Source organism: Neovison vison, chromosome 2 (assembly GCF_020171115.1).
Source record: "Neovison vison isolate M4711 chromosome 2, ASM_NN_V1, whole genome shotgun sequence".
Lineage (NCBI taxonomy): Eukaryota > Metazoa > Chordata > Mammalia > Carnivora > Mustelidae > Neogale > Neogale vison.
The window spans coordinates 5,532,589-5,559,446 of NC_058092.1; the positions used below are offsets into that span (position 1 = coordinate 5,532,589).

Genomic DNA, 26,858 nt, shown 5'->3' on the forward strand with positions numbered 1-26,858 from the left:
TTTTTTTTTTTTAAAGCAAGGGAATGGATTGAAGGGACATTCCTGAGGAAGGTGCCTGGGGGCCAGGTGGGGATGTAGGCAGATGAAGGAGGAAAGCAACACACAGATGGATGCTCTGACCTTGACTCTGACCCTATGAAAGGTCAGATGTTAAACACTTTAGACTTCATGGGCCTTACAGTCTCTTATCTCTACTCAACTCTGCTGTTGTAATGCAAAAGCGACCTGAGTGTGGCTGTGCGTTCTAATAAAACTTTATTTATGTACTCTGAAATTTGAATTTTACATACTTTTTCATGTCATGAGATATTAGTCTTCTTTTGATTTGTTTTTTACTATTTAAACATGTAAAAATCATTTTTAGCTCATAAGCCATACAGAGACCCAGGACTGCTCAAATTTGGCCTGTGGGAGTTTGATATACCAGATATTATTTTTAATGTTCTTAAGAATTAAAAACACAAAAGCCAAATCTCAAAACTGGGCAAAACAGATGAAGAGGATTAAGAGACACAAACTTCTAATTATAAAATAAATAATTCAGAGAGATGAAAAGTACAGCATCAGGAATATGGTCAGTAATACTGTAATAATGTCGTATGGTGACAGATGGGGACAGTACTTACTGTGGCAAGCTCTGAGTAATGTGCAGAATTGTGGAGCCACTATGTTGTACAATAGAAACTGATACAATGTTGTTTGTCAATTACACTTCAGTAATAAATAAAAAAACTTTAAACAACAACAAAGAACCAAACCATAAGCCCCAGTTCATAAAGGAGCAGTACAAAGCAGGAGATATGAAGATGGAGGTTACCACAAAATGTGCAAAGACATTGGAACTCTTTCCAAAACTCTTCCTCAAGTTCTGAGCTATTTTTCCCTTGACCTCAAATCTGGGCACTGTCAAAATATCCCCCCTCACATCAGTAGAGCTCATTGTGTTAAATATCTGAACCAATGGAAAATTTGTTTGGGGGTATTTCTTGCATCTTATGGCTTTTTGTAATATGTTCTATTAGCACTCAAAAAAATGGAATTGATTTTGGACTGTCATTTTAGCTAGACCATTGGCCTACATGATGTAATTTTAAGCATAATTCTCTTTGGATTTCAAAAACAAGCTAGTGAAGTCTATTAAGCATTATCTAGAAAATGCCCCTTTCCCACCAGCTCTGTCCCATACGTGTGCTAAAAGGGGTACATTTTTAAAGGCCAATCTGCTAACATTTTGAGGAAACTTAGGGGTAATCCTGAGTCTTATCTAGGATGGTGTCTTCGATTTAGAAAGATATGATGGTGGGATCAATCCTGTTTCTCCTGTGATTCTTCTCAAGACAGGCCCAGTGGAGGTTTGGATTTCTGATTTACAGCTCACATTCTCCTTCTTCTTCTTCTGGAAATCGGCAACTACAGGCATCTTCCTCTTGGGCAGTTTGTACTGGTCTCATAAATGCTGAAAAGTAATTTAAAAGCAACTTATCTTTTGCTGTTTATTTTAACCATTTTACATCCATTTTCTGACATCACAGTCACAGGACATCTCTAAGTTGCAACCATGCTCAACTTTAATTTGAGCAAGTTTATCAATAAGAGAGATGATAGCAAGTAGGAACTTTTTCCCAGGATTATTTACAATTTCTTCTTACCATGTACTCTTACTTGTCCTGGAAAGCGATTTTCTTTATTTTCTACGATGCCCAATCTTGATCATGAATCACTATACCACAAAATTAGTCATATCCCAAACATAACCATAGTTTCAATTCAGCAGTATGGATTTTAATCTTGAGGGTTACTCACATTACACACTAGACAGTTTCTTTTGAGTGAAATGCTTATGGCACCAAGATATTAAAGATAATCCCACTACTTCCATTATCGACAATTAAAGAACTGATTTATGTGTTGGCTTCCTGGTTTTCTTTCACCATGAAGTATTTGTGTTACTGTTGAACAATTTTTCATCTTTTAAAAAATATTTTATTTATTTATTTATTTATTTGTGAAAGAAGGGGGGGAGAGAGAGAGAGAGAGAGAGAGTGTGTGTGTGTGTGTGTGTGCGTGTGTGCATGTGCGTGCAAGTGGGGCTGGGGGAAAGAGCAGAGGGAAAGGGATGAGCAAACCCTGTGCTGAGTGTGGAACCCAGTGCGGGCTCAATCTCAGGGCTCTGAGATCATGACCTGAACTGAAATTAAGAGTCGGATGCTTAACTGACTGAGCCACCCAGCCCCAAGCAACTGCTCATCTTAAATAGATTTTTTTTAATAGCCCAACAAAGCAAAAGGGCCTGCCTCAATATTACATGCTTCTTACTGTAAAAAAATAACCAAGGGGAGTAATATCACAAGAAGGCAACATGACTCCTTCATGAGAAGAACAACTAACAACTATTCAAGAAGAAGACACCCTGGCAGAATCCTAGAACATGGGGATGAGGGCTGCAGCAGCCCCACCTCAGCACCACAGAGACCAAGACAGACTGTATTAGGAAGTTAAGAGAAGCAGTTACCATTGACCACATTGCCCTTCCTGCAGGCCAGTGCATCACCACACAGAGAGGTCTCCCTGAGCCTCTGGCTCCTCCAGTGGGAAAAGAGAACTCAAAGGGAACCACCAGCTTCTCTCAGCATGGGGGGGGTCCCTTTACAGGAGCACCCAGTCTGATCTCCCACCACAGGAAAGGTAGGGGAATATATAGGGTCCAACCACTAGGAATCTGACCGTGGTGAAGGGAGAGGAGCTTGCAGCAACCAGCACACAGATCTTGGCAGACTGAGTACATACTTGCAGTGTCCAAGGAGTAATCTCAACCAGAAGCTTTGTTTATCTTCAGAGCCAAGTTGAGGGCTCACCCTGACCAGGGAAGTTGATGGTGTGCAAATCTGCCTGCCTCAGACCCTCAAACAAGGAGTTTTGCCGACCATAGCTCCTGGTTTGCCCAATTCCAGGCAAGGAGCTGAATCACAACCCCATCTACTGTGTTGAATGTCTTCCAGCCCTGTCTAACCAGAAGAGCTGGTGACAATTGAATTTTCACCAAATTCAATACCTGGTGAAAATATCTTTCAGGAATGAGGGAGAAATCAAGACATTCTCAGATGAAAACTTAAGAGAATTTGTCACCAGAAGGCCCACCCTAAAAGGATGGCTAAAGGAAAGTCTCTAAATAGAAGAGAAATGATAAAAGAAGGAATCTTGGATCATCAGAAAAGAGCAAAGAGAAAAGGAATGAACAAATATATGGGTAGATACAATAAACTTTCCTTCCCTTGAGTTTTCCAAATTATGTTTGACAGTTGAAGCAAAAATTAGAACAGTGTCTAATATGGTTCTCAAAGTATGTAGTGGTAATATTTAAGATAAGCATATTATAAATTGGAGGAGGTTAAAAGGATGCAAAAGGAGGTAATATTTTTATACTTTACTCAAAGTGTTATAATGTTTATACTAGTAGATAGATAAATTATGTATAATAACTAGAGCATCCACTACAAGATTTATACAAAGAGATACACTCAAAAAAACTATAGGCAAATCAAAGTGGATTTCTAAAAAAATGTTCAGGTAATCCCAGGAACGCAGAGAAATGAAAACCAGAGAAAGCAAACAGAAAACAAAAAATAAAATGTATCTTAAGTCCTAAACATATGGGTAATTACATTAAATACACATGGCTTAAATTTATCAGTTAAAGGGCAGAGATTAGTAGAGTAACTGATATATAAGTTGTCTACAAGAAATTCACTCCAAGTATAAAATGGGGGCACCGGGGTGATTCAGTTGGTTAAGTATCTGACTCTTGGTTTCTGCTCAGGTCATATCTCAGGGTCATGAGATCAAGCCCTGTGTCTGGATCTGCAATCAGTGTGGAGTCTGAGATTCTCTCTCTCCCTCTCCCTTTGCCCCTCCCTTCGGTCATGTGCATGCACTCTCACTCTCTCTCTCTTTCCTTATCTCAAATAAATAAATAACATCTTTACAAAAACATATAAAATGTAGTTAGGTTGAAAGCAAAAGAATGCAAAAAGGTAAACCATATATACACTAACTTTTTTTAAAGCAGGGCTATATTAATATAAGATAAAGTAGATTTCAGAGCAAAAAAAAATGATCAGCATGGAGAGGGAACTTTTATAATTTTAAAGAAGTCTCTTTACCCAGAAGACCAGGATTTACCTGGTATTTAGCAATACTGTGTATACCGCAGACAATCAAGCTGCAAAATAGATAAAGCTAAACCTGATAAAACTGAAAAGGTGAACACATAAGTCCACAATTATATTTTGAGAATTAAGTAAATAATAAGGGAATACTGTGAATAACTTAAACACATACATTTCACAGCTTAGAGGCAATGTGGACCAATTCCTTAAAAAAAACCATGAACAATCACAACTCGCTCACTGTGAATAACCTGAATAGTCCTGTAATTATTAAGGAAATTGATTTTGTAATTAAAAATCTCCAAAAAGAAAGTGTTTGGGTCCAGACAGTTTCACTAGAGAATTCTACCAAATATCTTAAGAAGAATTAATACCAGTCTACACAATCTCTTCCAGAAAATAGAGAAGGAACACATCCCAACTTATTTCAGGAAGCCAGTATTACTCTGATACCAAAATGAGACAAAGACAATTCTAGAAAAGAAAACCACAGACTACTATCCTTCATGAATATAGCTATAAAAATTCTTAACAAAATATTAGCTAATAGAGTTAAGCAGTATATAAAAAGGATTATATACCATGACCAAGTGAAATTTAGTTCAGGGATGCAAGGCTGATTTAATATTCAAAAATGAATCTATGTAATCCTCCATCTTAGGCTGATGAAGAGAAGTCACATGATCATATCAATTGATGCAGAAAAAGCATATGACAAAACTAAACACTCATTCATGATTTTACAAAAATATTAGAAAACTAGAAATAGAGGAAGGATTTCCTCAACCTGATAAAGAAGATCTACTAAAAACCTATAGCCTACAACATACTTACTGGTGAAAGACTGAATGCTTTTTCCCTAAGAGTAGAAGCGAGGCAGGGATATTCAATCCCAGTCCTGTCGAATAAGGATATTCAATCTTATCCGACATAGTGCTGGAAGTTCTAGTCAGCACAGTAAGTCAAGAAAAAGAAATAAAAGAAATGCAGATTGGAAAGGAAAAAACGAAAATGTCTCTATTTGCAGATGACATTATAGTCCATGTAAGTCCTAGAACTAATAAGTAAGTTCAGCAAAATCACAGAATACAAGATCAATCTATGAACATCAGCTATATCCATAGAATAACAATGAACGGGCGGAAACCAAAATTTAAGATAAAATACCACATGGAATTTTTTTTAAAAATTACATGCTAAAGCCTAAATTTAACAAAATCCGTACAGGATTGGTGTGCTGAAAACCACAAAATGCTGATGAAAGAAATAAAAGAAAAAGAAATAAAAGAAATGTCTTTACTATGTTAAGACATAAATACTTAACACAGTGAAGACATAATTTCTCACCAAACTAATATACAGACTTACCACGGTTGCTATCAGACTCCCAGCTGACTTTTTATAGTTACAGATAAGATTATCCTAAAATTTATTTGGAAGTACAAAAGAACTAGAATAGCTAAAACAATTTGACAAGGAAGAATGAAGTGGGGAAAAGCCTCCTACCCTCTACGTAATTTCAAGACCTGTTTTATGGCCACAGTAATCAAGACAGTGTGGTACCCGCAGAGAATAAACACCCAGATCAGTGGAACAAGAGGGAAAAACCAGCAATAGCCCCCGCACCAGTATAGCTAACTGTTTTTTGAGAAAGCCACAAAAACAATTCAATGAAGGGAGGATGGTGTTTTCAGCAAATGATGCCAGAACAACTGGACATCCATAGGAAAAAAAAAAATTCTTGACCTACCTCTCACACCTTATGCAACACTTAGCTAAAACTAAACCACAGGTTCACATGTAAAACATCTAGAGGATGACACGGGAGAAAATAAAAATCTTTGCGATCCAGGATTTGAAGAGTTCTCAGACATGACTCCATAAATGGGGGGGAAAAAAAACCACCTGGAAAATTGTACTTTACCAAAATTAAAACCTTTTTCTCTGCAGAAGACTCCATGAAGAGGAGGGAAAGTCAAGCTACAGAGTGGGCAGAAACGCAAACCACACACGTGCTGAAGGACTCATCTAGCAGGTACCAAGAATTCTCCAATGTCAATAGTAAAATAAACAAAAGTCTAATTAGAAAACAGACCAAAGACATGAAGGAACATTTCACTGGGGAAAACACACCGGTGGAAGATAAGTACGTGAGAGATGCCTGGGTGGCTCAGCAGGTTAAGCATCTGCCTTTAGCTCAGGTCATGATCTCTGGGTCCTGGGATCGAGCCCCGCATCAGGCTCCCTGCTTAGCAGATAGTCTGCTTCTCCCTCTCTCCCTCTGCCCCTGCTTGCGCTCTCTTGCTCTTTCTCTCAAATAAGTAAATAAAACCTTAAAAAAAAAAAAAAACAAGTACGTGAAATGATATTGTACCCTTAGGGGAAGGCAGATGACCAGAGTGGGCTATCACTGTATTCCTCTTCAAATGGCTGGGTAAGAAACTGTGGCGGTAGAAAATGCTGGCAAGGGTAAGGAGAAATGATGGCTCATAAGCCACTGGTGGAACATTAAATGGTACAACTCCTCCAGAAAATAGTTTGGCAGTTTCTTAAAACAACAAACTACATGGCCCAGAAATTGCATTCCCGGGCATTTATGTGAGCACTATGAAAACTTCAGTCCACACATAACCTCCACGTGATTATTCACAAAGGCTTGATATTCAACAGTTAAAAATTGGAAACAATCAAAATGTCCCTTAATTGGTGAATGTTCAAACAAACAGAAGTTGGTTCAACGATGCCACAGAATGCTGATCAGTGGTAAAAAAGAAAAAAAATAAAAGAAAATTTTAAAAAGAGCCCACTGTTGAAGCACATCATGCCTTGGGAGGATCTCAGTGGCATTAAGCTGAGTGAAAAAAGTCAATCTGAAAAGGTCACATGCTTATAATCAACTTATACATTGCATGCTTCTATTTATAAACATTCTCTAAGAGACAAAAGTGTAGAGATGGGGGATGCCTGGGTGGCTCAGTCACTTAAGCGTCTGCTTTCAGCTCAGGTCATGATCCCAGAGTCCTGGGATTGAGTCCTGCCTCGGGGTCCCTACTCAGTGGAGAGCCTGCTTCTCCCTTTGCCTACCATTCCCCCAGCTTGTGCATTCTCTCTCTCAATGTCTCTGGCAAATAAATAAATAAAATCTTTTTTTTAAAAAAAGTGTAGAGATGGGGCACCTGGGTGGCTCAGTGGGTTAAGCCGCTGCCTTCGGCTCAGGTCATGATCCTAGGGTCCTGGGATCGAGTCCCGCATCGGGCTCTCTGCTCAGCAGGGAGCCTGCTTCCTCCTCTCTCTCTCTCTCTCTCTCTGCCTGCCTCTCTGCCTACTTGTGATCTCTCTCTGTCAAATAAATAATAAAATCTTTTTAAAAAAAAAAGTGTGGGGATGGAAAACAGACTTATGCTATCAGGAGGAACAGGGAGGGAGTGGATGTGACCACAGAGGATCAGCCGGAGGGGATCCTGGTGGGGAGAGAATACTTCTGTATTGGTTGTACTGGAGGTTACACCAGTCTACACGTGCGATCAAATGACAGACAGCTTGACACACACAACGTGCCGATGTCAACTGCCTGGTTTTCGTATTGTGCTCTAGTTCCAGAAGATGTACCCCCATGAACGACAACTGAGACTTTTCTGTACTGTCTCTACAACTTCCTGTAAAACCTGTAATTATTTCAAAATAGAAAGTTTTTTTAATGGTCTAAAATATTTTAAAAATGCATTATGGCTTCATCGCAACTCACTAATTACTCCTCACCGCTCTTGGCAAGGCATTTGTGTTGTAGGTGGGGGTGAAGGAGGGAAGGACGATTCTTTAAATCAGAGATTTTGGTGAAAGCTGGAGGGGGTAACTGTTTTCCTGTACATTGTAGAATTTAAGCAGCATCTCCAACTCCTTTGACTAGATGCCCTCCACACCCCCAAGGTTGTGACCACCAAGACTGTCTCCAGACATTACCAAATGTCCCCTTGGTGACAAAACTGTCCCTCCTTGATAACCTCTGTGCTATACTAACCAAAAAAAAAAAAAAAAAAAGAATCTTTTCCTTTCTACCGTAAACAGTTTTGCCTCAAAAGAGCTCATATTGAATACGCTTATATTGATCTTACGTTGTTTGAATAAATACAGGAGTTTCTTTCTGCCACGTTTAAGGACAGAGAAACGGAGCACTAGAAACAACACCAGGAACAGCACAGCAGCCGAAGTCAGTGCAAGGAAGAAGATGATGATCTGCGGCGTACGACCTTTAAAAAAGAGCAAAAGGAGAAATGCATGCAGATATGTAGTTTTGCAAATATGTGTATATTTATAGTTACATTGGTAAATCCCTAATCACAAGGAGAAGTGGTGCCTTGGGCATCTCTAACCAGCTAACTTAATGAACTTCCCTGCATATAAAAAAAAAAATCTTTAAAAAAAACCGTAAATATTGTTTTTCCAGAGGCCCACAAAAATTAAGTGGCTTGGCCTCTCTAAAATATGGAAAATATAGGACTCTATAATCCCCTTAATCTGACATTATCAAAGGTGGAGTGTTTGTCTGCATAGTTTCACCTTGTTCTGATTACTAACATGCATCTCAGATTGCGTGACAAACACTTGAAAAAATTTGATGGGTTTCTTGATGCCAGAATGAAAGAAGGAAGGCATGCAGGAGGTGCCCGTTGCAGGCAGAGATGTGAGGCATCACAGTATTGGGGTGATATAAATTCCAATCAGAATAGCCATGATACATCCACTCTGGTTAGATAACAATGAACCAGCTACCTGGATCTCTTGCAGGGGCAGGCATGGTGGCAGAGGTTGTACCTGGAGAGAAGTCAGCCAACGCCGGTCCACATACTGCATCACTTTCCTTCGTCCCATTCACAAGTACAGACTTTCCATCCAAGGAACAGCTTAGATCGCGCGATGAAAAGAGTTCAAATAATTAATTTAGGTACAGGTCATTCTAATTAAAAATATTGACATTTTCCATCCAATAAAGTAGCCTAGTGGCAAAGATGTGTGGGTCTGGGTATAAAGATATTATGGAAAACATACACTTGGCTGGCTCGTTTCCTCCAGCTTTCGCAGTTCCATAATTCATCCTATTCTACCCAACTAACTGGATTCTTCTTTCTTCCCAGGCTGGGGAGCCCTGACCCACAACTCTCCCCAAACTGTTTTGCCTGGCTAGTTTCTCACCCTCGATTTCTTTATAGATGGTTTTTTTTGTTTAAAATATTTTTACATATTTTATTAATTTATTTGACAGAAAGAGAGGCAGGCAGAGAGAGACAGGGAAGCAGGCTCCCTGCTGAGCAGAGACAACCACCCCCCCCCCGATGTAGGGCTTCATCCCAGGACCCAGAGACCATGACCCGAGCTGAAGGCAGAGACTTAACCCACGGAGCCACCTAGGTGCCCCTTGCCCTTAATTTCTTAAGCATATTTGACCATATATGAAGGACAGACAGCCTAGCATAAGGGTTAGGAGTTCCTAATCCTATGATGTGTTGGCATCAGACAGATGTGGGTTTGAGGCCGGGGTCTTTCCCTGTGCAGAATGACCATGGGCAGGTTAAGAACATCTCGCTAAGCCTGTTTTCTCATCTGTAAGAGAAGGTGTATTTACTCCCAAGGACTGTTGTGAAAAGTAAATGAATGGTCCCAGGGACACACTTGCAGGGGCTGGGCTTTATGAACCCAGACCCACACATCCCAATACATGGTAGCTATCATGACCATCACCACCACCACCATCCCCGTTATCCCCCCATCACCATCACTGATGCCACCACCATCATCATGGTCCTGTGTCTTTTCCCTCATCCTGTTACCTGATGCAAACTCACTCTTCCTCTGAAACAAGTTCAATCCCACTTTCCATGCAGACTCATTGACCTTTCTGAACTATCTGTGTTAAAAGACCTTAAAAAAATTTTTTCCCAATCTGTACAAACCAATATTTCTGTAAAACCTAAGAATCTAAATGTAAAATAATAATCAACATGATTTTCTAGTAAGAAAATCGAATGAAAAAACAGAACGAAGGCATACAAAACACAAGCCCTCAATCTTTATGAGCTGACAGACACACATGACTGCCAGTTGCCTTACACATTTCTAAACGTTCATCTCGGAGCGTGTCGTGTTCCTGCCACAGGTACCACAAACTGTCGGCGTACCGGCACCTGCTCTCAGACCACGCTCTGAGTAGCTCTGCTCCTCATCACACAGGTCAACAGGCCTATTTCCATGGATGCCGTTGGCTGTTTTACTTCCGTGATGGTCTTGTTTGCCCGAGTAGGTGTTGGGGTTTCGAGGGTAGAAAACATAGTTTACCCTTCTTGTATCACTCTCAGTGCTGGCCTTGCACCCTTGAAGATGGGCTCAGTGATCAGTGAGGAAAAGCAAGAGGCAGCAAGGAGATCGGAAGGAAACAGAACAGAACAGCTGGGGCAGACAGTAGCAAAGTTCCAGCAAATTTGAGCTAAGTGCTCTGGGCATTATTTCTGGAGAAAATGCTCACTCTGTGTATCCAAGTACTACGACCTCATACTGTTCACACGCTGCCTATTTGTACGCTGTTCTATGCCTATACTTGATAGACTTAAGTAGGTGCCACGTCCACATGGGACTGGAATTCATGACCCTGAGATCAAGAGTCACACGCTCCACCGACGGACACCAGCCAGCGCCCCAGGCAGATTTTTTTAAAACTTCAGGGATAACATTCTTTGTCTTTAAAAATGTTAACCCAGGGACACCTGGATGGCTCAGTCAGTTAAGCGTCTTCCCTCAACTCAGGTCATGATCCCAGGGTCCTGGGATTGAGGACCTAGTCAGGCTTCTTACTCAACAGAAAGCCTGCTTCTCCTTCTGCCTTCCATTCTCCCTGCTTGTGCTCTCTCTCTCTCTCTCTCTCTCTCTTTCTGACAAATAAACAAATCTTAAAAAAATAACTTCATAAAAAATAGATACATAAACCGAAAAGGCTAATCCAGATTCTCTATTTTGAAAGCAAAAGGAAATTATATGTACTTTGTCCAGGGTTGACAGCTGCCATGTTTCTGATCATTAAATGTCCCAAAGCGACAGTCTTTACAACCTGCATAAAAATTAAAGCAACAATTAAAAAGGGGAATATTTTTAAAATTTCATAACTTTTCCTGTGATGAACATAATCACACAATAATAAAGTCATTAACAATACAGTCGCCACAGTCTGTTCAACAATACCTCTGGAAACAAAACCCAAAGATAACTAAAGTTGTTGTTCTAATTGTACATAGACGATTGTGTATAAATGTATGAAATGTATGAAAATGCATGATCCTGGTGAATTACAAATGTTGTGGTTTCAAATTATTTCCATTGATCAAAAAATAATTTTGTAAATATATGCTTGAGTCAGTGGTTCATTGCATGTTACTTTAAGGTTCTACTCATCTATGTGTTACTTTATAGTCAAAGGACCGAGACCTAAACTAATGACGTATGTCTAGATAAGCAGACTTGCCCTAGATTGAAGAAGAGCAAACCTACCCTCCTTGGCTAATTCTTGACCTTGTTTACAATCCGGTTCACACATGGCACATCCTGTCCCCAAGCAGTGGAATCCTGAGATGCACTCACATTCTGCATTGCTGATGGGGGAACACACCTTCTTGGTCCTGAAAACACCTACAAAATTTCCCAAGTTATATTACACTTGACCTCTGACTCCAGGAAGCAAATTGATGTTCTGCAGTAAAAACCATGCTAAAAAAAAAAAAAAATGAAAAAAAGAAAAACAACCCTCCCCCGCAAAAACCATGCTCACTCCTACAATGTTCTTGTTGACCTTAAAGTATAAAGTTCATTTTTAAATCTCTATAGAATACATTTTTATATTTTCCTAATTAAATGCTTCTTTCTCATCAAATGAGTGTGTCCTCTAATATTTAAAAGGTCAATCTACAGATTATTGCTTTTGCAGCAGATTATTTTACTGGACCTGCCTTGTGACAGAGGAATCTGTTAACACTTAACATTCTCCAGAGAGGTCAACACACTAGGGAACAAAAATCTGTCATTCCAACACATGTCTGGATCAACATACATCTTTTAAATCATACCTTCACACCGCCTGCATATGACACAGGACTTTTGTCCACTGGTGCTGGAGAAACTATTTGGAGGACAAGGAATGCAGATCTGACCCTCGCTTTTCCCACAGAAAGTCCCTAAGAAGGTAGATAATAGGTATACTGTTTGACAATGCACAGCCATCGCCCAAAGCATTCTGAAGTTCACAAGAAAACTAGGGTAAGAAACAATGATTAGTTTCTAGGTGGCACAGTGATACACTTTATTTTGATTGACTTTTATAATTATAATTACACTTTTGCAAGATATCTCTTAGCATAGCCACAGAATTATAAATAACAAAGTATAGACATTGCAATAAACCAAAAGAAAGAAAACTGTTTCCTTTAACTATTGAACAAAAATGAATTTCTCTTCATTGATCCAGGAGATCCCTATGATGGGATTCAGGAGATCAGCACCCTTCATCAGGATACTAAAATGTACATGTGTCTGCTTCTCCCCACTCTGCGAAGCCCCCTGCCCCTTCTTAATCCCTGCTGTGCTCCCCAGGCTGAGTACAGGTCCTCACAGATAAGGCTGACATTTACTGAGGTCTTGCCCTGTGCCATGCACTGCTCAGAACCTAGCATAGGATCCTCCCAGCAGACCTATAAGATAGGTTCTTTCATTATTCCCAGATCCCAAAGCTGGGGCACAGGGAATTAAGTGACACGGCCACATTCACACAGCCAAGATGCAGCATGCAAGAAATATTTGTAAATGAATGAATTAAAAAAAATCAAAACAGAACTTAGTGACCCTGACTACTAGACTACCTGAACCATGAGTTCAACAGAGCAGATCAAACACACATGTTAATTTGATTCTTACCAACTGGGCATTTACTACAGGAATCCTGTATTGATCTTGTCCTCTCAAAATTCATGACCAATAATACAGCGGCCACTATGTTGTAATAGCCACTGCCCATGGTGAAATCTTGCATAGATAGGATATGACCAAAGAAGATTCCAAGGGTAGCTGGTTTCACAAACACCAGTCTGCAAAAGGTAAACATTTCCAAGAATGAGGTGGTTTCTCCTTTTAGGATTATCTACATTTCAACCATTATCTATGCCATCCACATGATAACTCGGGGATTTTCAGAAATAATTAATGATGGGAGATTATGGAAAAGCTGGCAAATGTATGGACAGTTCTATGATAAGACAAACCAGACTACACACATAGCTTTGTGCAGGTTTGCCAAAATCTAAGCGTGCACTCTCCAACATGTTTTGCCAAAATGGAGAAATAACAATAACAAGAATTTTTGGGGACTTTCATAGACACTTAGCATTTCTTCCAGATTTCAACAATGCCAGCTGTTTGCTGGCTTTGAGATAGGGTTCTTCAAATGACAATCCGTCAGTCCTATCTAACAGTTTAGCTCCATGGGGAGATATCTCACGACTCTTTCCCCGTTGTCAGAACAACATGTGAACATTTCAACATTGTTAAAATGCTGAAGCACGGCTCTGCTCAACTCATGATCACATTTTCTTAATTGGCATATATTTGGCTATTTTGAGATTTGAAGCTCATATAGTAACAGAACTAAGAAGTAAGAAATCTCCTTAGGCCAGCTGCTTGATCTTTATTTAATAGACTATGAAATAAAACTTATTAGAAATTAGAAGGCTTAGACATGGAGAAACGGAATAAAGCGTCTGTCCTTACCCCAACTCCGTTCCCCCGAATGGCCCAGATGGACAAACCTTGAGGTCTCAGGGCTGGTGAAGAACTTTCCACTCCTTCAACTTCAGAGCAGTGAGGTTGTGCCTCTTGTTCTCTGCAAGTCAAACACAGGGGTTTGGTGACTCAGCTGGGGGCGGGGCCTCATGGGAAATCCCCAACGCGACTCTGTGAGGTCGCCCATTTGATGTTTGCTGACCCCAAAATCCCCAGAGCCATCACCATCCCTTGATAATGGCTTTTAAAAACCATTTCTTGGAAGCAGCTATGTACTATTAGGATATCTCTCAGATGACTTTGGGACCGGGATGTTGTCATTAAAGTCCTTGTGAAAGTCTTTCATGCGTCCTATTCATATTTGAGATTTGAGGGATGAAATCCACTTCTAAAGAAATGTCAGTACTTTTGCCATACCCTACCCCCTGCCCTATAATAATATGATGCTCTAGCCATAATCGCTGAGGTACCTGGCATCACTCTAATAAGCACTTAAATGAATACTATCCTCAAAAGAACCCCAGGAGTTGACATTATCATTATCATTAGAGTAGCATTATGCAAATGAGAACATTGTGCCTATGAATCTAGCCAGATAATCAGCAGGATGGGGAGCGGGGATTGGAACCCCGGGGAACCAGAACTCTACTGAGCTCCTTGCTCTGTGGGTGAGATGGGGGAAGAAGAAGGGAGAAATGAAGAGAAGTGGAGACAAGGAAGACATAGAACTTATATGGCGGATGGCTTTGGATAAAGTTGAGATCTACGAGGGTTTGTTGTTGTTGTTGTTGTTGTTTTAATTAAAGAAAACCATTGTTTCAATTTAAAAAGGTCGGGGGAGAAAAGGAGCACCTGGCTGGGCCAGTTGGAAGGGTATGCGACTCTTGATCTCGGGGTCCTGAGTTCAAGCCCCATGTAAGGTGTAGAGATTGCTTAAGTAAACAAATAAACACTTAAAAAAATGGAAAAGGAAGAAGAAGAGGAAGAGGAGTGCAGGAGAACGAGAGGAAGGAGGGGTGGAGAGGAGGAGGGAGGAAGAGGAGGAAGACGCTCTAGGGACACTAAGATGAACCTGTCCAGCATTGAGAGGCTAGGGCATCCTTAGGAAGACAACCAGGGAAACTATAACAAGAGTGGTTTCAACTAAATCAGGTGGCTTTCCATTAGGATCCAAACAGAAAAGACCTATTTTCTCCCAGGAGACATTCTAGGGCTTAGTGTCAAATTGGGGAGGAAAAGAGAGGAGGAGGGAGCTAATGTTTATTAAACACTTGCTCTGCGGTGAGCACTTTACATGTTTCCACAACCCCTATCATACTGCCATCCTTCTTAGAAACTTTCAGTGGCTCCCTGTTGTCCACTAAAGGAAACCTAGATCCTATAGTCCACTATCCAGACTACTGGGACCTCACCAGAAGTCACCTTTAATTAAATTAAGAAATAACTCACACGACATAAATTTTACAATTTTAAAGTGCTTGTTTCACAGAATTTGCTGATATTCACTATGTTGTACAACTATCATCAGGATATCATTCCAGAATATTTTCATCACTCCCCAGAGATACCCATGAGCAACCACTCCCCACTGCACCCCAACCTTGACCCTGGTAACCACAAGTTTGCTTTTTGTCTCTGTGAATTTACCTGCTCTGGACATTCCACATCCATAGACTCATCCAAAAGACACCTGGCACGTAGGTCTCAAGAAAACGGTAACTGTTATTACAAGACTTACTGCTTTAAAATTTTCCTTCCCCAGCTCCCAGACTGGTGATCAGTAAGGGAACCAGAGCAAGTAGCCAAAGAGAAGGAAAATGCTTGGGTTGTCCACAGAACTTATTCCCAAATTCTGAGAGTCCTCGGAGACTCACTTTACCTGTGATAATTATGGGATCTTCTCCACTGGTTTCAGGAGAATTGGCCCCAAGTAGGAGTTTTCATACCATAGAAAAATGACATTGCTGATCACCTAACACTTTCAAAGTCACCCATCTAACCACGGTGCCTCCTCATTTACATGTGCTCCTCTGTTTAACTTTGCCGTGTGACATTTAACTGGACTCTATTTTCATTTAACTAAATGTTACTAATGTTACTTACTAATCTACCTTTTGGATAGTCTGTGGGCGGAGACAATACCTCCCCTGAAAGTGACGTCTGTCATTTCCCAGCACAGTAATTAACTCACTTTTTCAGGCAGGGCTAGCGACATAAAAGTCTTCACCGAGAGGAAAGATTCTCAAGATTAGTTCACCCGCCTGTGTTACACGAAGTCAACTGCTTCACAGTCTGCTGAAGGCTATGCACAGTTCCATTCAAGGGTTTAAGGAGTTGTATACTGTTCATTTAACATACTCTTGTTTGATAAAATCATCACAGGAAGCTAAGGCAAATTTTGTAGTTAACCTGAGGCACGTGCTATCCACACTAACCAAAGGTAAGCGTGGCTCTTGGTCTATGGCCTAGAAACACATGGTGATAGCATCTCTGTACTGGGCTGTGGCCTCGGAGTGGCAGGTACGGTGGGAGCCCCAGAGTGCTGCAGCTGGGAAAGGCAAATTAGTTAGCCACATCCTTGGAGTATAATAGATTCTCGTATAATCTATTGTTTTTGCAATATCTGGGATGTAACAGATTCTCATGTAACCTATTATGTTGCAAGAATTTTATGGCAAGTAGAGTTTCCAGAAGTCCCAAGTGTCCATCTTCTTGATCTTATTAATGTTCCTGTTTGCGGTTCTGGGAGTTCTTGTGGATTAGCGTGGAATTCATAACAGTTGCACATGAAGTCTGAGGATCCCTTTGCAATATTTATTCATATTACTTTTAAATATGTATATGCAGAGTAAGTAACATAAGAACTGCAGGGTTGGGAGCACCTGTACAGTCTGTACAGAATGTGACTCTTAATCTTGGGGTCATGAGTTCAAGTCCCATGTTGGGTGCAGAGATCATTTAAATAAATAAACAAATAGGGACACCTAGATTGCTCAGTCACTTGAGTGCCTGACTCTTGATGTCGGCTCAGGTCATGATCTCAAGGTCATGAGAATGAGCTGCGTATTGGGCTCCATGCTGAGTGTGGAGCCTGCTTGCAATTCTCTCTCCCTCTCCCCCTACCCACCCTTGCCCCACTCACATGCTTTCTCTCAAAAAAAAAAAAATTAATGAAACTTAATTACATTTCAAAAATAAAAAGCCTCAGATACATTGAAATAATTTTGGCTATTAGATGTTTATCAATTATCTTTTTTTTATTTTAATAGATAATTTTAAAGCTTTTAATAGAATAGCTTTTTAAAAACAAACATGAAAACTAATTTTATTTGAAAAAATTCTTATTTACATTTACATTTTACATTGCATGCATATAAATTCTGTATGCTTTGAGTACAATTATATGGTTTTTTACTCTTTTGTCAGCCCTGAAATTATGTGAATTTCTCAATTACAAAAATGAAATAAAGGCAAGAAAAAAGAAAATTTTATGGAGCAAATACATAAAACTTGTGAATTATCTGTCTTTACCACCCATTTAAACATTCCCGGACCATCCAAGTCCATTCAGTTAACTGCAATAATTAAATTCAGTTATCATTGGCATTTTCCCAACTTTGTGACATAAAAACAATTACTATTGTTATTTTGAAGACATCTCTGTTGGAGTAGAAAAACAGAACACATTTAACACATCTTTAGCTTGATTTGCCACTGTTAAATATTCAGACATATGGTATGTGAACTCTATTTCCACTCCTGCTCCAGACTCCACAAGTGTTAGCAAAAGCATTGAGAGGCCCATGGCAGGCATTCAAGAAACCTTTATTGAATGAATGAATGAATGAATGAGGACATGAATGCATGAGTTTGTTAACTCCAGTCTCATAGCCCGCCTACCTCCTCATGCCCTAACCTTTTCTTTCTCTCTCTCCCTTGGGAAATCATTCTGGCATGTGTACCCCCACCTATGCTGTACCCTTCCCTTCCTTGGGTCTCCCGCAAGATGCTTTTCTGCCGATGGCTGACATTTACAGAGTGCTTACTCCCTGTGAGGCATTATCCTACATGCTTACATCATTTTCCCAATTATACTTTCCAATAGCCTTTGTCCTTAGTTTACAGATGAGAAAACTGGGGCAGAGAGAAGCTGGGTAACCTGCCCAGTGTCACCGGGCTGGTAAGGAGCAGAGAAAGGGTTCACCTGATTGGTCGGCTCTGGAGTTCATGCTCTTGACAAGGATTCTTAACCTTTTTTTGTGCATGGTGTCTCTTCATCCTGTGATCTCTGTCTGTGCTTACCCCTCACCGGATAATGTTCTTAAGTTTGTAAAATACAATACAAAGGATTACATAGGAAACTAAGTGTTTTGAAATCTACTCACGAAATACTTAAAAGGCCAACTTGCAACTTGGTACTATGTGGACTTCGTCATTAACACATACCTGTCACAATTTCAGATTAACCATGAGTCATAATTTCAAAATTAATCATGAGTGTAAATGATATTTTGGATATCTGCAATAACTGTAACGTGATATGAAAATAACTGATTTCCACTGGTGTGATATCATAGATACCATGCCTCTGGCTATGCTCTGTTGATTTTTAAATTCAAGATTGAAGGAAATGCTAGATTTCTGCTAGAAGTTAGTGAAAATAAAAGACATAATTTTTCCCATCCAAGTTCACAGACCCCTGAGTTTTATCAGTGCCCCTTGGTCTTCCGCAGACCCCAGGATCACACGCCCCTACCTAGCCTCCTTGCAGCCTTTCATATCTTGTGTTGAGAGGGATATACTCAATGCTTAGTTCTAGATCTGGGAACCTGCTAGTCTTCAGTTAATTCTTCTTTTGAATCCTTACGTGGATCTTGTCACCGCAACTTAAGGCAAGAGCTCATTGATCTATGCAACTTGTATCCCTCATCATCCCCATCAAGATTGCATGTTTTTACGGTCTATCGCTTTCTCTGTTCCTCTCCTATGGGCCCTTCCCCAATGAATTTAAACAGATTGTGATCATGACAAATGTTTTCTAGTACTTGATAATAGCCAACATTTACGGTTGCTTCCTGCATTTCAGACGTTGCACTTGGCATACTATTCAGCCTCTTAGCAATTCTACAAGGCAAGAACTACTATTACTCTTCCAGTGTTGAAGCTGGAAGAAATTCAGGTGACCAAGCCAAGTGTCAATGGAAGCCTTAGAGTGTCCACTACGGGCCACTGTTCTAACTTCATCTCTGTTAATGCCTTTCACCCTCAGAATAACCCTGTGAAGTAATCCCCATTGTATAGGTGGGGGACGAGGCATGAGGGTCCGTGGATCTGTTCAGGATCATCCAGCTAGCACGGGGCAGAGCTGGGCTTAGACACTGACAGGCTGGAATCAGGACAGCGTATCTACTCGGCACACCAACAGCCGCAGTTAGGCAAGGAAGCCAGGGCCGGAACCCCAGCTGTTCTCACTCCGACATTGGAGTCATGACTAACTCAGGAGCTACTCATTCCTGTGAATGAATAAAAAAGCTCTGTTGACTCAGCAGCGGAGCCTGAGACTGCCGATGTCGTGGTTTGAGAGCTGAGTCGGAAACCACCTTTGAGCTCATCTATGTGAATGATTGCCAATAAACTGACAGTCGATTTCAACTTTGAGAAAGGTGATGAAGAATGCAATCAGTAGTAGCCACTTTCTGGAGGAAGCTAGATTGACTTCTAAAAATCTAAGAGCATGTAACCAAAAATTATTAAGTACACAAGTGTTCTATATTTAAAATCCCACTGAAGATCCCTGCCACAGGCCACTTAGGGGGAAATGTTCTTTGGGCTGCAAGTGACAACTGTGATCAAAGAAAAATCATCCCAACAAGCAAAGTTATCTTGAAGCTTATGACATTCTGCTGAAAACCAGCTTCTGCCTGTGGCCACTCTCCCTAGCATTCACCTTAGCCCTGGGGAAGGATAGAGGGTTTTTTTGTTTGTTTGTTTTGTTCTGTTTTTTAAAGGATAGTGTTTTTATAATGAACAAATACACAAATATATCCAATTATTTCACAAACTCAACTAACATATAAGTTTTCTTTTTCTTCCAAATCAAAAGCAAGACATCAGAAGACAGATTTTGTTTCCTGAACCTTTTTTCTTTTAAGATTTTATTTATTTATTTATTGGACAGAGAGAGAGCGCACAAGTAGGCAGAATAGCAGGCAGAAGTAGAGGGAGAAGCAGGCTCCCCGATGAGCAGAGAGCCTGACCCCAGGACCCTGGGATCATAATACAAGCCGAAGGCAGACACTCAACCAACTGAGGCACCCAGGCATCCCCTCCATCTGAACTTTTCAATGGTGATTGCTATTCTCTACCAAGTAACTCCAGTCACATGTCAATCCATTTCATCCTTTAAAATCTGTATCCTTTTCTTCCAGATTTCCATTACAGTGGCAGAATGCTGCATAAACCATCGGTTTTCATTGAGATATTATTTCAGTTAAATGCCACCGCACTAAGAGTTCTAACGGACACACATGTAAGTTGCGAACACCAGTATGTGCCTAGGAGGTCTATTCCACTCTAGCAATTTCCAAGTCTTGATGTTACTAACATTACATTATTCTCTACCCCTTATCAAATCAATAAATTCGATTCATGAGCATTTACTGAATGTCTGATGCAAGCGTACACAGGATTTGACCTGTCACTTCTCCCACTTTGCGTCCTTCCACTCCCCTCAAGGGTGCCTGCCCTGCTGTTCTTTGATGGAGGGAACACACACCGGCTTCAGGGCCCTTCTCTGCTGCTCTCTCTCCTAAAATCTCTTCTCACTTTCTAGATGACTTGTCCCCTCGTCTCACTCAGGTTTCCTCCTCTCCCTGTACCTCTCCATCTCCTTTCATCCCTCTACTTTCCTTGATTGTACATATCACCACATGACACACAGTTATCGCCACATTCGCTTATTGTTTTCTCCTACTCTCAGGGAGGTGAGCTCGGTCGGAGAGGACGGGGTTTTTCACTGTTTCCCCAGCTCCCTGGGCCACGCTGGGCACATGACAGGCACTCAAAGCTTCTTGAATGAGTTCTGCTGTCTTGTGAGGTGTAGCTAGGTAAGGCCCTATGCCAACACCCTTCACACCCTAGAGAGGGAGGAAGTTCGCACAAATAACTATGATAAGGCTGCCCAGCCTTACAGGTACTGTAACAGAACAAAGTACTACAGGAATACTTTATATGGTCTCCTGGATCGCTCTGCACTGCAACTGGGTTTTGCAAAATGGAAAATACCCTGAAAGGCTTGTAGGGACGCAGATGCGTTCCAGTTAGAGGGAACTGCTTTGTGCCAGAGCACGGAGGAGACAAAGCACAGGGTACCTTCTGTACCAGGAACAAAAAGAAAATGAGTGAGGGAGAGTAAGAGATTAAGAATGTGGAAGATAGGGGCGCCTGGGTGGCTCAGTGGTTTAAGCCGCTGCCTTCGGCTTGGGTCATGATCTCAGGGTCCTGGGATCGAGCCCCACATCGGGCTCTCTGCTCAGCGGGGAGCCTGCTTCCCCCTCTCTCTCTCTGCCTGCCTCTCTGCCTACTTGTGATCTCTATCGAATTAAAAAAAAAAAAAAAAAGAATGTGCAAGATAAGGAACCCCAGTGTGGAGGGAGAGGGACTGGAACATCGCTGCATACCTTGACTACAATCCCTTGCTTAGGCAGGCGCTGCCAAAGCGGGCAGGTCCACAGCAGCCACGCCAAAGGTTGCCGGGAACAGTTTTCACCGTGGGTGCAGCTCCAGCTTAACACTACGTGCGGTAAGGGGGATACAGGCTACAGTCAAAGGGCAGCAGCAAGGACTCAGAAAGTTCTGCTAGATTAGGACGTCACGACGACCTCACCAAACTGCGGGCATTACTATTCACACTTCACAAATGAAAGGTGTTTTTTAACGCTTCTGACAACCCTATATCGAAATCCCTATCAGATCCTAATCCGTCAGGATGGCAGTGAACAGCAGAGCAGGCCGCGGTGCTCCACAAAGAGCCAGGGAGAGAAGAGAGCGGACGGGACCCACGGCACGGCCGCGTTTCCGACGCGGGGCTCCGCAGGCTCTCCAGAAAGCCGCCGTTGGGCGACCGGCCACCCGCACGCAGCAGCGCTCCCGGGCGCCGGAACCTCCGCGCAAGTCAGCGCCAGCCACCGAACCCAATCTGGGATGCGGGGGAGGGAAGGGCCGACTTCCTGCCCCGCCTACGCTAGCCGCAACCTCGCCCGGAAGTTCGGGGGGTCGCCGAGGAGTGACGGCGACCTCGCCGCGGCCGGGAGGCCGTTGGGATACTTCCGGCCGGCAGGGCCGACCGAGGCGGGCCGCCACAGGCTCGAGCGCGCCGCACGGGTGGCTGGGAACGCGCGCTGCCCCGCCCCCTGCGGCGCGGCTCGGCCAATCCCGGGCGCCGCCGGCGACCGCCGGCCCCGGCCGCCGGAAGCGGGCCTGACGTCACTGCGGGTCGGCCGCCGGCTTCTGGCCCTCGGCCGGCCATGGGAGTGGTGCCGGCTGGTCCACGCTCGGGGAGCTTTCACACAGTTTGGGTGCAGAGGCGAAGCCACTCCCCCGGGCCCCTCACACACCTCGGTGTCAGAATTTCCCCCTTGCGCCAGCGCTGCCTCAAATGTCAGGGCTCGCCCACTCTTCTCCTGTCTCGCCGACCTAACCTTTTGGGGGCTCGGAGGGGAAATTCGCCGTTTCTGCCGGACCTCTCCGAGGCTTGCCCGCGCCAGCTTTAGTGACAGTCGAAAAGTACCCTCTCTCACTGCGGCAGAGGCCTAACAGAAACTGCAGTTCAGCCTCTCGCCCTTTTCAGTGAGCCTGGGAAAGGATGAAAATAGAGGAACCCTATTCGCTGCACATAAAATTTCCCACTCGGTGTCCGGAGAAATGAATTTAATGTGGAAAAGAAGATAAAGTAGGAATGAGAAATTGGTTGGAGCCCCATTGTAAACTGTAGTGTTCTACAAATGTAAACCGTTGATGCATAGCGATAGTCAAAGGAAGGAACATCTTTAGGGTGAAACTAAGACACGGCTTAGCAAGTATTTACTGAGCACCTGCTATGTGCCAGGGGCTGTAGCAGATGACAGGGATTCAGCAGTGACCAAGACAGGAAGGTCCTACTGAATTCACAGGATTAGAGGGAAACAGATAAGTAAACAGAAGACAAAATGCTAAATAAGTACTATCAATGAGGAAAAAGATACATTTCACATTCATAGAAAATGAGTATTTCGTGAGATGAGATGTGAAATGTTAAGTGATGAGCAGGAAAGTAATAAGTAACCCGGCAGCAGTTTCTTTGCTATTAATTGTGATCAGGCTACTTTGGGGGAGGGTTGTTTTTGGAAGCAGGATCAGAATGGCCAGGGGTGGCTGTTGTTAATGTAGGGCAGGCAAAAACTGTACTTCTATTTCCTTAGGGTCTCTGGCAAAGTCTGAGAATTAAATGAATATAAAAAGGTTAACAGAACAAAAGCATACAAGTTATTTAAGTTTTAGGAGACCCAGGAGCCTTCATAAGAAAATGAAGACCCAAAGAGGTGGCGAAAGGTAAACGTTTACATACAGAGTTGAGCAAAGAGTGGCAACTATGGAAAAGTAGCTAAAGTAAAACGGAGACTGAAGGAAGATAAGGGTTATTGTAACATGGTCTCCATGTGCAAATTCTTCCAGACTCAAGTGCTTCTCTGGTGGTGGTTCTTTCCTCTTGGCACTGAGAGGGCAGCTATCACCTGAGAGTTTCCTCTTCTGCTTTCAGGATGAAAAAAAAGGGGGGGGGGAATCTGAGTGCCTTTCTTGCACCTCTTGTTTTAAAAAATGCCTTTAACTAAAAATAATACGGCAAGGTGACATTTGGAGGTAGCATGTCCTGAACTCCTTCACTCACATTATCAGTATCATTTCTCCGTTGCTGGATGAGGAGCTCATCAAGGCAGAACAGTATCTTTAAATGTTTCAAGCCCTTCAATAAAAAGATTTTAGGCTATCTGAGACCAGCCAGAGACTTTTAGTTTGCATGTCCTGCAATGCATAAAGACTTACCAAATGTAGAATTGAATAGTGAATAGGATAAGGTTTTCCTGCCTGGAAATCAGGAACTGAATTAGAAGGTGTCTTCACTGACAGTAATAAAGCTACATTTTTTGGTGAATGGTTGAATTTTTTGTTTCATTCTGCAAATGTGTGATGAGAAATAACTATGAGCTAGAAAGTTAAGATGGGTGTCATGGGTGTTATGGACTTATTAAGAAATACTGACAGAGTTTATGGTGGCTAGAGTGTGAATTTGGGTATCAGAATATCTGAATTTGACCAAGACTCTGTAGGTCCTTTTAGTCATTTCACCCCTCCAGACCCCAGCCTCTGCAGCTGTGAAATGAAATGTATGTTTTCCAGGAAGTTAATATACAATGTCTAAAACCAATAAGGAAAAATTACAGTATAGAATATTGTTTAAAAATACACTTGACTCTTGAACAATGTAGGGCCAGCAAACACTCCCCCACCCCGCAGCCTGTGCAGTCATAAATTTGCATATAACTTTGACTCCCCCCACAATTATTTAAAAAAGTAATAGTTCACTGCTGACCGGAAAGCATTTCAATAAGTCAATTAACACACACTTTGTTATATTTTATATATACTGTTCTTATAATAAAATAACCCAGGGAATAGAAAATGTTAAGAAAATCATAAGGGACACCTGGGTGACTCGGTTGGTTGGGTGTCTGCCTTTGGAGCAGGTCACAATCCCAGAGTCCCAGGATTGAGCCCCATGTTGGATTTCCTACTCAGTGGGAAGTCTGCTTCTCCCTCTGCCTCTCTGCCCGCTCATGCTCACTCTCTCTTTCTCAAATAAATAAAATCCTAAAAAAAAAAAAATCCCAAGTAAGAGAAAATACATTGAGAGTACTGAACTGTGTTCATTGAAAAATATGTGCGGACCCATGTAGTTCAAGCCTATGCTGTTCAAGGGTCAACTATTGAGACAATTACAAGAACTAATTTTAAAGAGCTGAAAATATTTGCCTCTGGAAAGCAGGGTTGACACGTAGGAAGGACTGAGTCAGAAGACTGCTGTTTTTCATTATGAGCCTTTTAATGCCGTATCACTGAGCTGTTATGTCATATCAAAATCTGAGTACTAAAGTCTGCCATTTGGCTGTGGTGACTGCCTTGGGCACAGATACAGGTTGGCCGAGGGAGCACGTGTTCATTCTGAAACCCAGGTTGAATGGGCAGCAGTAGCAGCCCTGAAGGACAGTCCTTTATATGACAGTGCAAATGTACAACAAAGCAAGCCTGGTCATCAGGTCAATGCTTCTCAAGCCTTCAATCAGGTCTCATCTGTTAACATTCTTAGCTAAAACAAGGCCAGACCGGGGGCGCCTGGGTGGCTCAGTTGGCTAAGTGACAGGCTTCAGCTGAGATCATGATCCCGGAGTCCTGGGATTGAGCCCCACATCAGGCTCCCTGCTTAGTGGGGAGTCTGCTCTTCCCTCTGCCCCTCCTCCATCTCAAGTAAATAAAATAAAAATCTTTTAAAAAAATAAATAAAACAAGGTCAAACCCAAAGTCAAGGGGCAGGAAATATCCTCCACTCATGCAGATGAAAGAGGAAAGAGTGGATATTTCTAAAAGATAATCTACCATAAGCAATACTTGAGTTGTAAACACTATGTGCAATGTATTCATTTGATAAAAATCGATGCTGACCCAGGTCCATTTCAGATCTTGATGGTGATGTAGATGTCTCAGGAGTGTTAAGTCAGGTTCATTCTCTCTATCCCTTTCACCACCAAGACCAGCTGTCTTGCCATTGTTGTTCTATGCTGGCTACCTCATGCTGCAGCAAGTCACCAGCACGGCTGTCTCCTTTTACAAGAGTTTACTGTGGGGCACTGGAACACAACAGCCCATCTTTGCTTGGTCTTCCTTCATCTACCTAAATTCCTCCTTGGTTTCTGAAACACATGTCTGACCACTTGCCTATTTCCCACCATACTTCAAAACTGAAAGGGGGTGGCTTTTTCCTGCTTCCTCTGTAAACAGCTGAAGATAAAGTCATTCCAGAACTCCCAAAATGCTTTCTTAAAATGCCAAATGATTATTTAAAGATACTTGGGAATTTTGCATAGTGCAGTGTTGCAATTTATAAATCTATGTACAATTCTTAGCAAAAACCACTCTCACCACCATTGTAAGGATCTCATGAAATATATTAAAGCACTTTGTAAACCAACAAAGGCATGCAAGTTATTTCTTGAAAATACATGTTTTTAATAGCTAAACTGAAACTTCAAAAACACCCAGTGTATTTAAAATACTATTTGAGCTCACATATTACTGGCGAGTGATAAGTGACTTAACTTGTATGGAGTTGATGGATGTATCCACCACTCCTGGGAATTTACTCCCCAGTTTTGCCTATACAAGTAGGACACATGAATAAGGTGATTCAGCGGTTGAGCATCTGACTGTTGATAGCATCTCAGGTGTTCTTCATCTCAGGGTCGAGAGTTCAAGCTGCAGGGGCTTGGCTCCATGCCGGGCAGGGAGCCTACTTTAGGGAAAAAAAAAAAAAAAGTTGGAAATAACCTAAATGTTTATCAGTAGGGCACTGATAAACTCTGAGACATGTCACAGTGGCATATTATCTGAAAAGAAGGAAGTTCCTTTTGAGAAGGAAAGGTCTCCAACCTAATGTGGTGGTGGCAGGGAGAGAAGGGCCGAACAATACAGTCTGCTACATTTCTGTAAGAAAGAAGTAAAACTGGATTTGTTTGTGATTGCACAAGGAAATCCTGGAAAGATGCTCAGGAAACTAATACAACGTTACCCGCA

General features: G+C 41.9%; 1 protein-coding gene across 2 annotated transcripts; it reads right to left on the reverse strand.

Annotated features, from left to right (window-relative positions):
- Positions 1 to 989: 989 nt before the first annotated feature.
- TNFRSF9 (TNF receptor superfamily member 9) lies at positions 990 to 13,230 on the reverse strand. Of its 2 annotated transcripts, none has more exons than XM_044236277.1 (7): positions 13,116 to 13,230; positions 12,272 to 12,379; positions 11,700 to 11,837; positions 11,196 to 11,262; positions 8,937 to 9,067; positions 8,279 to 8,413; positions 990 to 1,456 (listed from the first exon to the last, which is right to left on the reverse strand). In XM_044236277.1, the coding sequence occupies exons 1-7, from the start codon at positions 13,228 to 13,230 to the stop codon at positions 1,368 to 1,370; spliced, it is 783 nt and encodes a 260-aa protein (XP_044092212.1). In that variant the 3' UTR covers positions 990 to 1,367. The 2 variants fall into 2 exon arrangements, with proteins under 2 accessions (XP_044092212.1, XP_044092213.1); XM_044236278.1 differs by having other exon boundaries at positions 8,979 to 9,067; positions 13,116 to 13,215.
- Between the last annotated feature and the right edge of the window lie 13,628 nt (positions 13,231 to 26,858).

Bases quoted from the DNA above. Each gene is read 5' to 3' on its own strand.
- TNFRSF9 (XM_044236277.1), bottom strand. From the start codon at position 13,230: ATGCAAGATTTCACCATGGGCAGTGGCTATTACAACATAGTGGCCGCT. The intron at 11,838-12,271 runs GTATGATTTAAA...GAAATTTTGTAG, and splicing joins CATATGCAGGCGGTGTGAAG to GTGTTTTCAGGACCAAGAAG. The intron at 9,068-11,195 runs GTACATATAATT...GCGCGATCTAAG, and splicing joins AGCTGTCAACCCTGGACAAA to CTGTTCCTTGGATGGAAAGT.